Source organism: Erythrolamprus reginae, chromosome 3, assembly GCF_031021105.1.
Source record: "Erythrolamprus reginae isolate rEryReg1 chromosome 3, rEryReg1.hap1, whole genome shotgun sequence".
Lineage (NCBI taxonomy): Eukaryota > Metazoa > Chordata > Lepidosauria > Squamata > Dipsadidae > Erythrolamprus > Erythrolamprus reginae.
Window position 1 is genome coordinate 222,882,140 of NC_091952.1, and position 15,617 is coordinate 222,897,756.

A 15,617-nucleotide genomic window follows, 5' to 3' on the forward strand; every position below is an offset into this window, starting at 1 on the left:
TCCATTTATAACTTTCATAATACCAATGTTCTAATTACCCTTTTGCTATTTTATTCCAAAGTAAGAGGATTTTTTTAAAAAAAACTTCAACTTGCATAAAACTTCTGATGCCAAGGATTAAATGAAACTCATCCAGTGTAATGAAACCTGCTGTTCTGAAGGAGATACTATATGTATATGTATCTGTGGGTGTGTTTATGTGCAGACATAAAAACACATACTGCTACAAGCAATTTCCCTAGGTGTTAAAAAAGTATGTGAATCCAGTGTCAGCTTTGGATTGCTTAGTAGGCACAATATAACATCTGGCATTGATCTTTATAACTCTTTCATGACTTATGGCCTGTCTATCTGTGAACCAATTTTCCCACAATGAACCTGCCTATTTACTTAGTTCAGTAGACACAATTCTAAACAAATTCCTGCTGATAAAAACATGACTCTCAATTATTTAGTAAAGGACATTCTTCTGCATGGCTCCCAGGTATTGAATGGTTCCCTAAGGAGATGCAGTTAGCTCCCATTCACCCATTATTTAGGAAAATTGTAAATTCTTATATATTTTCTAAACTTGTTATTTATTTTAATGAGTTTAACTTTTCTTTATCTTTTAATTGTATTCATTTTGTTCTTTTTGTAGTATATATTTTATTGCTGCAATGTAAAGAAGTACAGTAAGTAAGGCATCAGATTAGAAACTCGGAAACCATAAGAGCTAGTCCTATAATTAGGCACATAACAAGTTGTGTGACTTTGAGCCAATCATTCTCTCTCAGCTCTGTAAGGAGGCAGTGGTAAACTACTTCTCAAAAATCATTGCAATTGAATGGAATAAATAAATGCTGAATATTAGAATAAAAACAATGGAATATAAATGCAATAATAAATGTTGCATTGGCAAGGAAGGAATAAAAAAACACTCACTTCATGGACCGCTTTCAGTGTGTGTAAATTGTGCTTTAAATGCATAAAGATCTTTATATATTGTAGCAGGGGTGTCAAATTCATTTTCATTGAAGGCCGCATCAGGGTTGTGTTTGATCTCAGAGGGGCTGGGGGCATGGCCAGCTCAACATCACTCATGTTGGGGGCAGCCGTGGTAGCCCGAGTGCTCTGCCAGCAAAAACTGGCTTCCAACCTCCATTTTCTGCTGCGACGGCCTCTTGCAACCCTCTTCATTAAAAACTGAGCTCTGGGGGCCTGCACGTGGCTCTCCTGAGCTTCGTTTTCACTGGTAGAGGCACCGTGGGCAGTCCCATGAGCTGCATTTGGCCCAAGGGGCTTGAGTTTAACACCCTTGTGTTATAGATTCGTTTTGAGATTTTTAAAGTCTTCATATCTTGCAGTGCACTTATGAAATTAGACAATTATTACCAACTGCATCATAAATAGTGTGATACACTGTTCAGATTTTGGTATAATTTGATAACCATGTTTTAGAAATGTAGTCTTAATATTTGAAATGATTAGACATATTTGATTTTCTACTACCTACATATTTAGGTAGTAGAGTTAGATTTGGAAAAATGCATTTGCTGTTGTAATAAGTGGCTTTTTTTTTTTTACAAAACACTTTTTTTCTGATAGTAGAACATGTCAAAGAACATTTGAAGCTTTCACTGGAAAATAAGAGTGGCTTGATACAAACAGGAGAACTGATAATAGTGCTTGATGGTTTGGTGCTGGAAACAGAATCTCTTTCAAATCGCAGTTCACTAGTAACCAGTAAGTTAAATTCAGGGGGATTAAAATTATTATCCCTTAGTTTAAAAAGAGAAATTGAAAAATTGAATTTTCTGTTTTATTATTTAGTAGAAGTCCAGCAAAATGGTGATGCTTTACATGAAAATAGAGAAACACCAGCTAGGACCACTTCCAGGTTAGATTTCTTTTGAAGAATACTATTTGAATACTAAATGTCATTGAACTGAATATGCAGAATATCAGACTACACTGTAATCTCGGCTATCAGATAGTGGAATAAGTTGTAGCACAGTATCAAGTATGGTATTAATTTGACTAAATGTTTACTTTGAGTAGGCATTATGTGCATGCACATAATGAAAATATTCTGTGAAAACGTCCCCAGTAATATATTGGATAAAACATTTTAATAGGGGATATTTTCAGGAAAATAGTTAAGAAAAGAATGGCAGTGAATTTACATTATGTCACATAAGTGTAACCAACAAAGAAATCTTATTTTAACTATTCCCTCCTGCTGTTCAGATAGTTGAAAAAAATTGGTTCAGCATCTTGTGCTCTTGCTTTCTTAAATGCAATGTGGCATTACTTTAGTAAATTCTTTTGTGGAAGAAACTTACCTAGATGAATTGTACAAAAATTACTTCAAAGTCAATCCTTGTTGCCACTCATTCCTGCTGTAATGCTGTTACTAAGTGATATGGTTGTAAATGGCAGTTGTAATAAACAGTTGTCATGAGGCAAATCCTACATAGCTGTAGTATCTTGCAGTCACGTGGGCACTATTTGAGGGTAGTTTCCCCATTGACTTTTCTAGTCAGAAGCTGGCAGTGAGGGTCACAATGGCATGCTACAACATCATAATTTTGAACCAGTTGCCAAGTGTCCAAATTGCGACCACGTGGCCCCAGGGATGCTGTGATGGCTGCAAATATGAGGACTCTTTGTAAGTCCCCCTTGTTCAGCACCATCATGATTTCAAGCAATTGCTGAATGATGGTCATTTGACAAGAATTGCCTATATTCTTTGCTCTAATGGCTGAAAACATGACAGATACAGAAATTAAATACAGTGCTGGGAAACCAAATCAGGTGAAGGAAGAATAATATGAAAATTATTTAAAATACATTTACTTTTGATTTGTATGTAGTAGGTTATTTTAGTGGAGAATATATGGATATAATACATATTTTTCATCACCTGTGTAATATTTCCTACAGATTAGATAATCAAACACCGTCAAGTTCCATAGTACAGATCTCATTCCCTATAGATGACATTAATGGAGACAATGGAGACAACTCATCATCTCCTCATATTGTGACCAGATCCAAAAAATCACCAATACCAAAACCACTGTCAAGTGAACAAGATAATAACATTGGTAAGAATAATGTTGGCTAAGGTGTTTTACTAGGTTTTTTTAAGGAAACATCAAATTAATACTAATAGGAAGTGATTTATTAAGTTAGATTATTGAGAATCTGGTACATAAGAGAAAAATACTTCAGTATGTGTATGTATCGAATTGTCACTTTCTGTTGTGCTACGCTTACTGTTGCAACAATCTGACCTTTTGCAGCAGCTTTTAAAGGATAATATGGAAAAATGATGGGTAAAAATGGATTTGAAAGGCTCGTATGTCACCTTGAGGTAAGATGTTTTATCAATGCCATGTATTTGTTCATTGAAATAGAAGGAAAATGCAAATATGTAAACATTTATTCATAATATGTATGCAGCTTAATTTATAAGTATGAGGTCAACAGCTATTTGAGAGACAGTGGAATAAAAATGTAATATGTAATCTTGAACTCAGATTTCTTGGAGGTGTTATAGAATTATTTATTCATCTGATTCAAAAGGCTCACGTCAGTGAAATGGCTCAAGCTAGTATACAATGGGTTAAAACATAATTTAAATATGAGATGGAATACCATAAAAATAGCAACATGTTAAGGAATGTACAAACATTCAAGTAGCAACCATTCAAATAATTTACAAATTACCTAAGACCTGCAGGAAAAATAAACTTTTTAATTCTTTCCTGAAGGTCATCAGGGTTGGGGCCCAATGCTATTCCTGTAGAATGTAAGGAAGAGGACCTTGATGCAAGATTGATGTCAACATTACCAGGTAGACCAGACAGGAAACATGACCAAATAAGCTAATTCTAGTTTCTTGTACAGTTAACAGAATCTTGCAAGTTTGAACATACAATTTCCCTGCTGTCAATTTTACAGCCTGATAACTTAGGAAAGGTCCTTCCTGAGACTCTTGCTCACTCGTTAGACATCTGGGGATTGTGCCACTTCTCATCTGACTATTCCCTAGGTAGCATCTTTTTGCCCCATCTTCCAAGGTCTTTCTGCTTTACCATTACACATATATCCTTGACTAACTAGGAGGGACATAGGTTCATCATACAGTGGCTATGCTCAAAGCATTGAGAACTCCATCTGCTTCCTTGAAACTCACAGGATTAACTCTTCTCAGATACCAGTCATTTCACTAGGACTTGCTCAGGCAATGTTCAACTTACAGCTGATCTTAGTGATCTTATTTGTGAAATTTCTAGTAGTATTGACATATTATTCTTTGAGATATTCTTCTGTTTGTCTTTCCCTAAGAGGTTAAACAGGACTGCTGAATGGCATTCCAGATTCAGTAATCACTAATCAAGGAACCACTAGGAATACTGTCACACTGACAGGGCAGGACACTAGTGATTATATAAAGAGAGCTAACCCCACTCTCTTCTAGTACTGATGTTCTTACCTAGTTGGATAATGAAATCTTTGAAAGGAAACAACCAAGCTCAGAGAGCCCCAAGACACCACAATTCCACCCTGAGCTATTCTCTTATATTATTATCTATTCTATTCTCACCTATTATTTCTAATATGTATTTAAAATGTAACAGTTATCTGAAAACTCAAACTAATTAGAAATAAAAAAATAAATGTAATAAAATATACTGCTGTAATTAATTTATTCCTTAGATATTATGTCTTCTTTATAACAGTCTCAAGTAAGTTAATATTGAAGCATATAGAAAAAGCTACATATCTACTGTTTTTAATTGATTTTGCTTATCAAATAAAAAAAAAGTTGCCAGATTCATCTTCTGTTCTGGATGGATGGAAACAAACTTTTTATTTAAAAGGCTGGGTATTGGGTATTCTTTGCTGTGGGTAAGATTGATTGTCTTTCTGCCTATAATAAAAGACAAAAAGGCATCCTATCCTGTTCTTATTCATGTACAGAGTCGGACTAAAATAGTTGTTAATTTTTTAATACTTAAAAGAGTACATAATCTGCACTTATAGACAATAAAATACTTAGGACTTTAAGTCAGACCATGTCAGACAATGTAATGCAGCTCAGATTCCCACCCTAGTTTTTAATTTTTATCTTTCACTTCCCTACATCTGCTGCCAGAAATGGTTGTTGTCTTACTTAGCCTTATGGTAAGACTGTCTCTTAGCTTGAGAAGATAAGGCTGAAGTTTATTCTAAAGTATAGAATTTTAGCTGCAGATTATTTTCATTACTTTTCAGAATTTCCTCCCAAATTCAAAAGGAGGAAGATGTGTTTGCATTCAAATTGTTAAGATGTTGTACAGCTGACCTTTCCAGCTTCAGCTTTGGAAATAAAGCTTATTGTTTGTTAAATGTTATGTTGCAATTCAAGATGTTTCAAGAAAAGACAAGGAGACAGTTCAAGAAGAACACTGGAATCACTTTCCTAAACTTTAATAATGGAGAATCAGAGGAATTATGTAATTAGAGGATATTCATTATTTACAAAAACCTCTAGTATCAAAAAAGAAATTATATTAATATTTTGGTCTTGATGGATTGATGGAGCAGCATTTGTGAGCAATATTTTATGGCCAGCACCATTCTTAGTTTCTGAAACACCTGAGGTACTAGAACTTAAATCTGTTAAAATAAAAAAGCTTATTATTAATTTTTATAAATATTTGTTATCAATAAATCAGCTTGATATGCAGATGGTAAGAAATGAATTAGACAAAGAATTAGAGATCCCTATATTGCATAGACAATGAGAGAATATTTGGGTATACCAGGGTGATTCGACAGAAAACACATAGAGAGATACAAACACACACACACGCACATTTTAAGGGCATTTAATCATAGAAAATAAGGGTTAGAAGAGCTAATGATGAATAAGGAAATAAGGAAAAGATTGCAGTACAACGGCCTAGTTTTTTGTTTTTCTTGGGCAAGAGAAAACAGCTAACAGAGGAAGTAAACAATAGGGTTAAATTTAACTAGAAAATAAAACAATCTGTGTAATTCAGGTGACAAAATTAGAAAAGGAGGTAGCATGAGATAAATAATATATACCAAAAGTAATGGATATGAAATTAAGTTTGGAATGGAGAAAAATAAAAGAAACCTTTCATCAGAAGAAGGCTATTTTACTGGGAGAGGTGGGGAAAAAAATAAAAGGAGGGGATGTATTCAATTAAAATATACATCATTGGAAGACTTGAAAGAACAAGTTGGAAGCAGAAAATCTGTGTGGTTACTAAAAGTTGAAAAAGACGAGTTGAATATGAAAGAACCTATTAAGTTAATCCTAACAATCAAATCATGTTCACAGTTGCCATTTCTTTGCATATCACTTTAGCTTTTTAATAATCTATAATGTCTGCAGGTTACCATTTCTTGCTAAGCAGTCTGATTTCATGTTTGATTTCAGATGCAATATTCAAAAGATAAAAGTAATGCTTATCAGCATTTTATTCTCTTTTTGTGTATTACAGTTAATTGTGAATCATCCATAATGGAAGTTGATAATCTTTCAAACTCTGAAATACCTATGGATTCTACAGAAGCACCATCCACGTCTGCAGATTTTACCACTACTACTTCAGAAACTCCTATAGAAACTGAGGCTACTACTAGTAACGCTGAAAGCAGTACATCTATAACTGCTTTTAATGAATTTTCAGGATTTGAGCCTGTTACTCTTTCAGATTCAGTATTCTCTAGCACAGAGAACATTGCAACACCAATGACAGAAGTAGCAAAACCAAGGGAGTCTGCTAATATATCTGGTGAAGCTATAAGGCAGCAACCTGGTAACACCAGCATAGAACCTTTGCCTCCAGGGTATGTGAGATTAAATGTGATGCACTAGTTAGACTCACATAGAAATGTTAGTGATTTTAACCTAATATATATAATACAGTGGTACCTCAAGATACGAACCCCTCGTCTTACGAACAACTCGAGATACGAACCCGGGGTTCAGAAAAAATTTGCCTCTTCTTACGAAGTTTTTTCATGTTACGAACGCCAAACCCGAACTTCCGGGTTTGGCGTTCAGCTTCAGGAGACGGCTGGGAAGCCACCCGGCTGTTTTAAAAGGTCACAGCCGGGCTGGAGGGCTTCCCAGCAACCTCCCGAACCCTGAACTTTAGCCAAACTTCCAGGTTTGGGGTTCGGGAGGTTTCTGGGAAGCCCCCCAGCCCGGCTGTGACCTTTTAAAACAGCCGCGCGGCTCCCCAGCAGTCTCCGAACGCAGAACGCAGTTTGCTCTCCGGAACCGGGGAAGTTTGGCAAAATTTCGGGGTTCGGGAGGCTGCTGGGAAGCCCCGCAGCCCGGCTGTCACAACAACCGGGAGGCTTCCGCCTTTGGGTTTTCGGCTCGGGGGAGCAGGAGGACCTTCCTAACTCCCTCCTCCCCAGCCGAAAACACAAAGGCGGTCTGATGCCGCCCGCTTGAGCCAGGAGACATTCAGGGCGTGGAGGGTTTCTTAGCTTTCCTCTTCCCCATTCTCCGTGAAAGCTGGAGGACAAATAGAGAAGAAACGGTGAAGAGAAGAGCCTCCTTGAAAGGTTGAGGACACATGGAGATCAAACTGGGAAGAGGAGAGGTGAAAAACCCTCCGTGAAAGGTTGAGGACACATGAAGATCAAACTGGGAAGAGGAGAGGTGAAAAACCCTCCGTGAAAGGTTGAGGACACATGGAGATCAAACTGGGAAGAGGAGAGGTGAAAAACCCTCCGTGAAAGGTTGAGGACTCATGGAGATCAAACTGGGAAGAGGAGAGGTGAAAAACCCTCCCTGAAAGGTTGAGGACACATGGAGAGCAAACTGGGAAGAGGAGAGGTGAAAAACCCTCCGTGAAAGGTTGGGGACACATGGAGAGCAAACTGGGAAGAGGAGAGGTGAAAAACCCTCCGTGAAAGGTTGGGGACACATGGAGATCAAACTGGGAAGAGGAGAGGTGAAAAACCCTCCGTGAAAGGTTGGGGACACATGGAGCTCAAACTGGGAAGAGGAGAGGTGAAAAACCCTCCGTGAAAGGTTGGGGACACATGGAGATCAAACTGGGAAGAGGAGAGGTGAAAAACCCTCCCTGAAAGGTTGAGGACACATGGAGATCAAACTGGGAAGAGGAAAGGTGAAAAACCCTCCGTGAAAGGTTGAGGACACATGGGAATCAAACTGGGAAGAGGAGAGGTGAAAAACCCTCCGTGAAAGGTTGAGGACACATGGAGATCAAACTGGGAAGAGGAGAGGTGAAAAACTCTCCCTGAAAGGTTGAGGACCAATGGAGATCAAACTGGGAAGAGGAGAGGTGAAAAACCCTCCGTGAAAGGTTGAGGACACATGGAGATCAAACTGGGAAGAGGAGAGGTGAAAAACCCTCCGTGAAAGGTTGAGGACACATGGAGATCAAACTGGGAAGAGGAGAGGTGAAAAACCCTCCGTGAAAGGTTGAGGACACATGGAGATCAAACTGGGAAGAGGAGAGGTGAAAAACCCTCTGTGAAAGGTTGGGGACACATGGAGATCAAACTGGGAAGAGGAGAGGTGAAAAACCCTCCGTGAAAGGTTGAGGACACATGGAGATCAAACTGGGAGATCAACCTTTCACGGAGGGTTTTTCACCTCTCCTCTTCCCAGTTTGATCTCCATGTGTCCTCAACCTTTCACGGAGGGTTTTTCACCTCTCCTCTTCCCAGTTTGATCTCCATGTGTCCTCAACCTTTCACGGAGGGTTTTTCACCTCTCCTCTTCCCAGTTTGATCTCCATGTGTCCTCAACCTTTCACGGAGGGTTTTTCACCTCTCCTCTTCCCAGTTTGATCTCCATGTGTCCCCAACCTTTCACGGAGGGTTTTTCACCTCTCCTCTTCCCAGTTTGATCTCCATGTGTCCCCAACCTTTCAGGGAGAGTTTTTCACCTCTCCTCTTCCCAGTTTGATCTCCATGTGTCCTCAACCTTTAACGGAGGGTTTTTCACCTCTCCTCTTCCCAGTTTGATCTCCATGTGTCCTCAACCTTTCATGGAGGGTTTTTCACCTCTCCTCTTCCCAGTTTGATCTCCATGTGTCCTCAACCTTTCACGGAGGGTTTTTCACCTCTCCTCTTCCCAGTTTGATCTCCATGTGTCCTCAACCTTTCACGGAGGGTTTTTCACCTCTCCTCCTCCCAGTTTGATCTCCATGTGTCCTCAACCTTTCACGGAGGGTTTTTCACCTCTCCTTTTCCCAGTTTGATCTCCATGTGTCCCCAACCTTTCACGGAGGGTTTTTCACCTCTCCTCTTCCCAGTTTGATCTCCATGTGTCCTCAACCTTTCAAGGAGGCTCTTCTCTTCACCGTTTCTTCTCTATTTGTCCTCCAGCTTTCACGGAGAATGAGGAAGAGGAAAGCTAAGAAACCCTCCACGCCCTGAATGCCTCCTGGCTCAAGCTGGCGGCATCAGACCGCCTTTGTGTTTTCGGCTCGGGGAGGAGGGAGTTAGGAAGGTCCTCCTGCTCCCCCCCCGAGCGGAAAAACCAAAGGCGGAAGCCTCCCGGTTGTTGTGACAGCCGGGCTGCGGGGCTTCCCAGCAGCCTCCCGAACCCTGAAATTTTGCCAAACTTCCCGGTTCCGGAGGCTGCTGGGAAAGCCCCCCCCCCCGCTATTTTAAAAGGTGACAGCCAGGTGGCAGCGGTTTTTTGCGGGTTTTTTTTCTTGTTGCACGGATTAATTGACTTTACATTGTTTCCTATGGGAAACAATGTTTCGTCTTACGAACCTTTCGTCTTACGAACCTCCCCCTGGAACCAATTAGGTTCGTATCTTGAGGTACCACTGTATATACTTAGGTTGTTGGAATGTATTTGTCAATGTGTTGAATTATACTAATGTAACTGAATTTAATCCAAGGGTAAAATTGGGCAGATTCTGGAGAACCGGTAGCAGAAATTTTGAGTACCGGCAAACACCATCCTTGGCTGGTCCCAGAGTGGGGTGGGAATGGAGATTTTGCAATATCATTCCCTGGAATGGTGTGGGAATGGAGTTTTTGCAGTACCCTTCCCTTGCCGTGCCCACCAAGCCACGACCACACAACTGGTAGGGGACTGGTAGGGAAATTTCTGAATTTCACCCCTTATTTAATCTCTTGAAATAATTTATGTCTAATATATCCTTAGGTTCTGCATAGTATTTTTGATTGATTGTATCTATCCAGTGGAACCAAGTTGAAGATATTTTATCTAATTTGCTACTGTATATATGCATGCAATAATAAATTTGATTGGGCATCGTTATTGTGATGATGACTAACTTGTTTTTAATGCTAGATTAACAGTACTTTAAGAATGTAAGCATGTAATATAACTGGTCTGAAATTTGTTGCAGTTTTTGTAAATTTCAGCTTTTCAGGACAGAACATTTTTTCCTATTAATTAAGTTCTACTTTTTATATTTTTCAAAGATGGGAACAAAGGAAGGATCCACATGGTAGAACCTATTATGTTGATCATAACACAAGAACTACAACTTGGGAAAGACCTCAGCCTTTGCCACCAGGGTAATAGTTATACTGTTTCATATATTAATAAAGGCTACCAACTTGCTACCTAAATGTAGAGATGAGAATTTGCTATAGTATTTGTTTCTTTGTATGTAAATTATATAATGAAATTTATTTTTTTTTATAATAAGCTTGCTAAAATAAGCTTAATACAGTGGTACCTTTACCTAAGAACGCCTCTACTTAAGAACTTTTCTAAATAAGAACCAGGTGTTCAAGATTTTTTTTCTGTTCTTAAGAATTATTTTCTACTTAAGAACCCAAGCTCGGAAAAATTTCCCAGGAAATTTGAGAGCGGCATGAAGGCCCGGCCAGTTTCTTACCATTCCCCCTGGGTTTCTCTCTCCGGCACAGTATATGGGAGGCAGCCTCGTGCCGGGTGTATGGGAGGCACATGCTCCTCCTTGCTGCCTCAGAGTCCCTCTTTTTTTTTTTTAAGCCTTAAAGTTTTTAATTTTTTTGATTCCCCTCACCTCACCTTCTTCCTTCAGCAGCAACTGTCCTCCTCCTCTTCTTCCCCCACATAAATTCCGAGCTTTTATTTCTTTCCTAATGGGTTTGCATGCATTATTTGCTTTTACATTGATTCCTATGGGGAAAATTGCTTCTACTTACAAACTTTTCTACTTAAGAGCCTGGTCATGGAACAAATTAAGTTCTTAAGTAGAGGTACCACTGTATAAACAATTTTTTAAAAAGGCTAGCCTTTAGTAATCTTCAAAAGTAAATCCATGTGCTTGAATTCTAATTAGGATAGTATAAATATGCTTCTTCCATCATACATTCTTCAGTTATTTATGCCCTTTGAGTTTGAGGTGAGCTTCCTGGACAATGGAAAGAGGAATAAGGAGGTATTAGTAGTCAAAAACCACATTGTACACATCTATTTCACAGAAGCTTTACTACCCTTTACTCCCAATTCACATTATTTAAGAGGGAGAGGGGACATTCCTTTTATTCTGTTCCACAAAAAGTATGTTAATTAATAAAATTTAAAGTAAAAATCATCAAATTTATAATACATAAAAATAGTTTTAAAATTCACAGAATTCTGATTGCTTTGGAGTGGCTACCACTAGTTTATTCTGAATTCAGACTAGTTTATTATGTGCCATTGAATGATTTCTTTTTTTATAATAGCAGTTCCCCTGGGTGATAGCTAGAAAAAGTTATAGATTAAATCCTCATAACTACTAATGCACAATTAATAGTGCTTGTAACAAGTTATTTATTGCTATAACATGATTTCCAATATTGTAATTTCTTCCTAGCTGGGAAAGAAGGGTAGATGATCGTGGAAGAGTTTATTATGTGGACCATAACACACGAACAACAACATGGCAGAGACCAACAATGGAATCAGTCAGAAATTTTGAACAATGGCAATCGCAACGAAATCAATTACAAGGAGCTATGCAACAATTTAACCAGCGATACCTCTATTCGGTAAAGCTAAAAAGTGTTTAGATTCTTTTCTTGCATATTATTATGCATATTATTTTAGGGATATGATTTACATTGCCCTGACAATGGCTGAACACAGATATAATGTGAAACCATTATTTAGCCAAAAGCTTGACCTGTTTAATTATATTTTGATATCAGTCCATGGCTGATAAACTACATTGTCTCGTACGAAATATCTTAAGAACATTGCCATAATAAATGTGTTAATTTTTAAAATGTTAGAAAGCTCAAAAATGGTAGATAGTATAAGCCCAATTTGGGAATGGGGTAGTTTCTCTGATTAGAAAGACTCTTATTTGTTTATTTAGTAAATTTATATAGATTACAAAGGAACTGATATTGACTAGATACTTGTATGGAAGGATTTATTTTTATAAAGTGCAGTTAAATGGTAAGAAAAAATAATTCAATTTTTCTTTTACTAGGCTTCAATGCTTTCTGCTGAAAATGATCCACTAGGTCCTTTACCACCAGGCTGGGGTGAGAAATATAAATATGTAAAATAATCTTCATGCATTATTATTTATATTGTTTACATAGCTCATTTTTTTATTACAGAAAGGAGAGTTGATTCAAACGACAGAGTATATTTTGTAAATCACAATACAAAAACAACACAGTGGGAAGATCCACGGACTCAAGGGTATGCTGATAATCTGTTTTTACTCATTAAATGAAACTGAAAAAATAATAATAAAATTAATGCATTTTTTAAAAAGCTGTTGACTAACTTTTTCAGCTTACAAAATGAAGATCCCCTTCCAGAAGGCTGGGAAATCAGATACACAAGAGAAGGTGTAAGATACTTTGTTGATCATAACACACGAACAACTACTTTCAATGATCCTCGTACTGGTAAATCGTCTGTGTAAGTAAAGTGTTAATGCATATTCTGATAACACTTATAGTCTGTTAAATATACTGTATATAATAGAGCTAGCATAATTGATGGAGTTTGGTTTCTAGTAATTAGATGAATTATTTTGTATAAACACCACAATGTTCTCGTCTATATATTCTATTTTCCCTTACTGAAGACATTTGTAGAAGGCTCATCTGGCAGCAGGTTGGATTTAAGCCTTTTGTAAAACTATTCCTGGTTTCTGGAATGAATTATTTTCATTGTTGGTATTTAAAAATCCTTATTTATATAATTTTAATTGCTTTTTTATTTTTGATGCTGCTTTATGGTTTTGCTTTAAATCATTGTGAATGTGTAATGTTACAAAATATACTGGAGATTAAGAAATACATACAGTGAAATCATTCTTCTCTCTTTTCCACTATATGTAGTTTGTTCTAATTTGTAAGTATAGGAACAGTTTGACTTTAAAAACATCAGAGATTGTAATTCAATTTCCCTAACTCTGGCACAAGTTGGAGTTGAAGTCCACAAGTCTTAAAGTTGCCAAGTTTGAAGACCCCTGCTTTAGATAGAATGAAAGATTTTAAAGAGAGGGTTGTTGTTAAAGTGCAAAGTAGTGAAGAAAATAGGAAAATTCATGATCACCATCTTGAGTTATTTGTAAAAATAATAAAGACAGGATACAAATAAGCAAACAAAACTACTTACATGTAGAAAATATACAGAGTGAGGAAGAGGTCTTTGACGAAAATAAGCAAAAAGCATATTTTAAGTCCAAATTAAAATATTAGTTTGAAACAACCCAGGCAGAGACCTTTCTAACACACGGAATTATAAGAAGGCAAGTTTGAAGTCAAACCCACCAAGTAGATCAGAGCAGTAAATTAATTTAATGGGGAGGCTGAAACTATTTTTTAATGAGATTGGCTTTAATAATAGAATCTTGAAATCCTGGCTATGCTGTACCTCTTCCTTCCTCTTCTGCGTAGTCAATGATTCTTATATATTCCAATCAAATTAATCTTTTATGTCCTCGACCTAAAATCACAATTGAAGCCAGAATTTTAGTTGCTAAGTAATTTGATGGTTAAGCGAGATCTCATATGACTTCATTACTTAGCAGTTGCAGTCCATGTTGGCATTTGTTTGTTTGTTTGTTTGTTTGTTTAATTTATATGCCGCCCAACTCCCGAAGGACTCTGTGGGCTTTCGCTGAGGCTTCCCTCGCTGGGAAACTTCACCTCTGGACTTCCGTTGCCAGCGAAGCGCCCGTTTTTGCGATGCTGGGATTCCTGTGGTGGGATTTCCCTGCAGCATCGCAAAAACGCAGAAGTCCGGAGGTGGGGTTTCCCATGGACGGGAACCTCAGGGGAATTCCAGCAGCGTAAAAATGGGCGCTTCGCTGACAACAGAAGGTCCGGAGGTGGGGTTTCCCAGTGGCGGCAGCAGCGGGTTCGTAAGTTAAAAATAGTTTGGAAGAAGAGGTAAAAAAAATCTTAAACCCTGGTTTTGTATCTCGAAAAGTTCGTATGATGAGGTGTTCGTAAGATGAGGTATCACTGAATATTGTTTTTCAGGCTTGTTTTGAAGCCGGAGAAGTTTATGGATGTTTGTAATGAGGAATCATTTCAGGTAGTCTGAAATGTATAAATTGTGCAGAAAGTTTCAGGCTGAAGACAGCAGGAAAAGGCAAACAATCAGCAACAGCACTTGAATAGAAGTAGGATAAGGAGAGCACCTGAAAGACTGAGAACGGGTAGGCAGGCTAGTTGGATATGCTGTAACAATTCAAGAATAGAAGTATACATATATTAGCTATTATGTCATTTGTTAGACCAAATAAAATTGCTGAGAAATTTTAATCATGCTGTATTTAATAAATTTAAATATGTTTTGTTTATAGAAATAAAGGACCACAAATTGCTTATGAACGCAGCTTTAGGTGGAAACTAGCTCATTTCCGCTACTTATGTCAGGTACTACAATACTGTCTAAATTTAAACTTTAAATTTTCCTTCATAACTTTTGTGTTTATGGTTGTATTAATCATTTACTTTCTCTCTATAGTCAAATGCTCTGCCAAGCCATGTGAAGATTAATGTATCAAGACAAACTTTGTTTGAAGATTCCTTCCAACAGGTAAAATACTATTAATCTTAAAATATGGAAACTAATACACAACACTGCAAAAATTAATATCTTTTAAGCAACTTAGATTTATATGTAAGAAAGAAAATCTTATTCTAATTTAAAACATTTGAAGGTATTTATTCAAATGTTTCAGAAGAAAGAATGTAGCCTATGAAATCTTTATACATAAATAAGTAACCATTTGTTGTTTATATTTTTGTTTAGTTTTTTTTTAAGACTGCCTAAGTCCGAACATTTATGGGCAGCTTACACTTTAAAATCAGGAACATTTAAACAAGTAAAGAAATTGTCATCCCAAAGGGGAAAAACAAATATAACAACTTTAAAATATATATATGTATATATATTAAAGTTTATATTTTTTTAACAAACAATACATCATCAATCACAGTGTGTCATCTGGGTACAACATTTAAATCAACATGTTTTCTTTTGCCACTATTTTCTTGATATATAAACAACTCTACTTTTACAATTTAATTAAACTTACCCTCTATCAATATCTATCCATATCTTTTTTCATTTTTATTCATTATTTTTCATTCATTTTCCAACTAATGGTAAAAATCCTCCCATA

General features: G+C 37.2%; 1 protein-coding gene across 5 annotated transcripts in view; it reads left to right on the plus strand.

Annotated features, from left to right (window-relative positions):
• Positions 1-15,617, plus strand: part of WWP1 (WW domain containing E3 ubiquitin protein ligase 1) — a 60,899-nt gene that overhangs the window by 28,985 nt on the left and 16,297 nt on the right. For 2 of the 5 annotated variants that reach the window (XM_070748003.1, XM_070748001.1), the window contains exons 5-15: positions 1,588-1,725; positions 1,813-1,879; positions 2,926-3,089; positions 6,504-6,852; positions 10,459-10,554; positions 11,829-12,003; positions 12,450-12,504; positions 12,583-12,667; positions 12,764-12,892; positions 14,793-14,865; positions 14,957-15,028. In XM_070748003.1, coding sequence (XP_070604104.1) covers positions 1,588-1,725; positions 1,813-1,879; positions 2,926-3,089; positions 6,504-6,852; positions 10,459-10,554; positions 11,829-12,003; positions 12,450-12,504; positions 12,583-12,667; positions 12,764-12,892; positions 14,793-14,865; positions 14,957-15,028 — 1,403 coding nt within the window. Of the gene's footprint in view, positions 1-1,587; positions 1,726-1,812; positions 1,880-2,925; positions 3,090-3,764; positions 3,842-6,503; positions 6,853-10,458; positions 10,555-11,828; positions 12,004-12,449; positions 12,505-12,582; positions 12,668-12,763; positions 12,893-14,792; positions 14,866-14,956; positions 15,029-15,617 lie in introns of those variants that run through there. The other 3 variants (XM_070748005.1, XM_070748002.1, XM_070748004.1) reach the window with 3 other exon arrangements.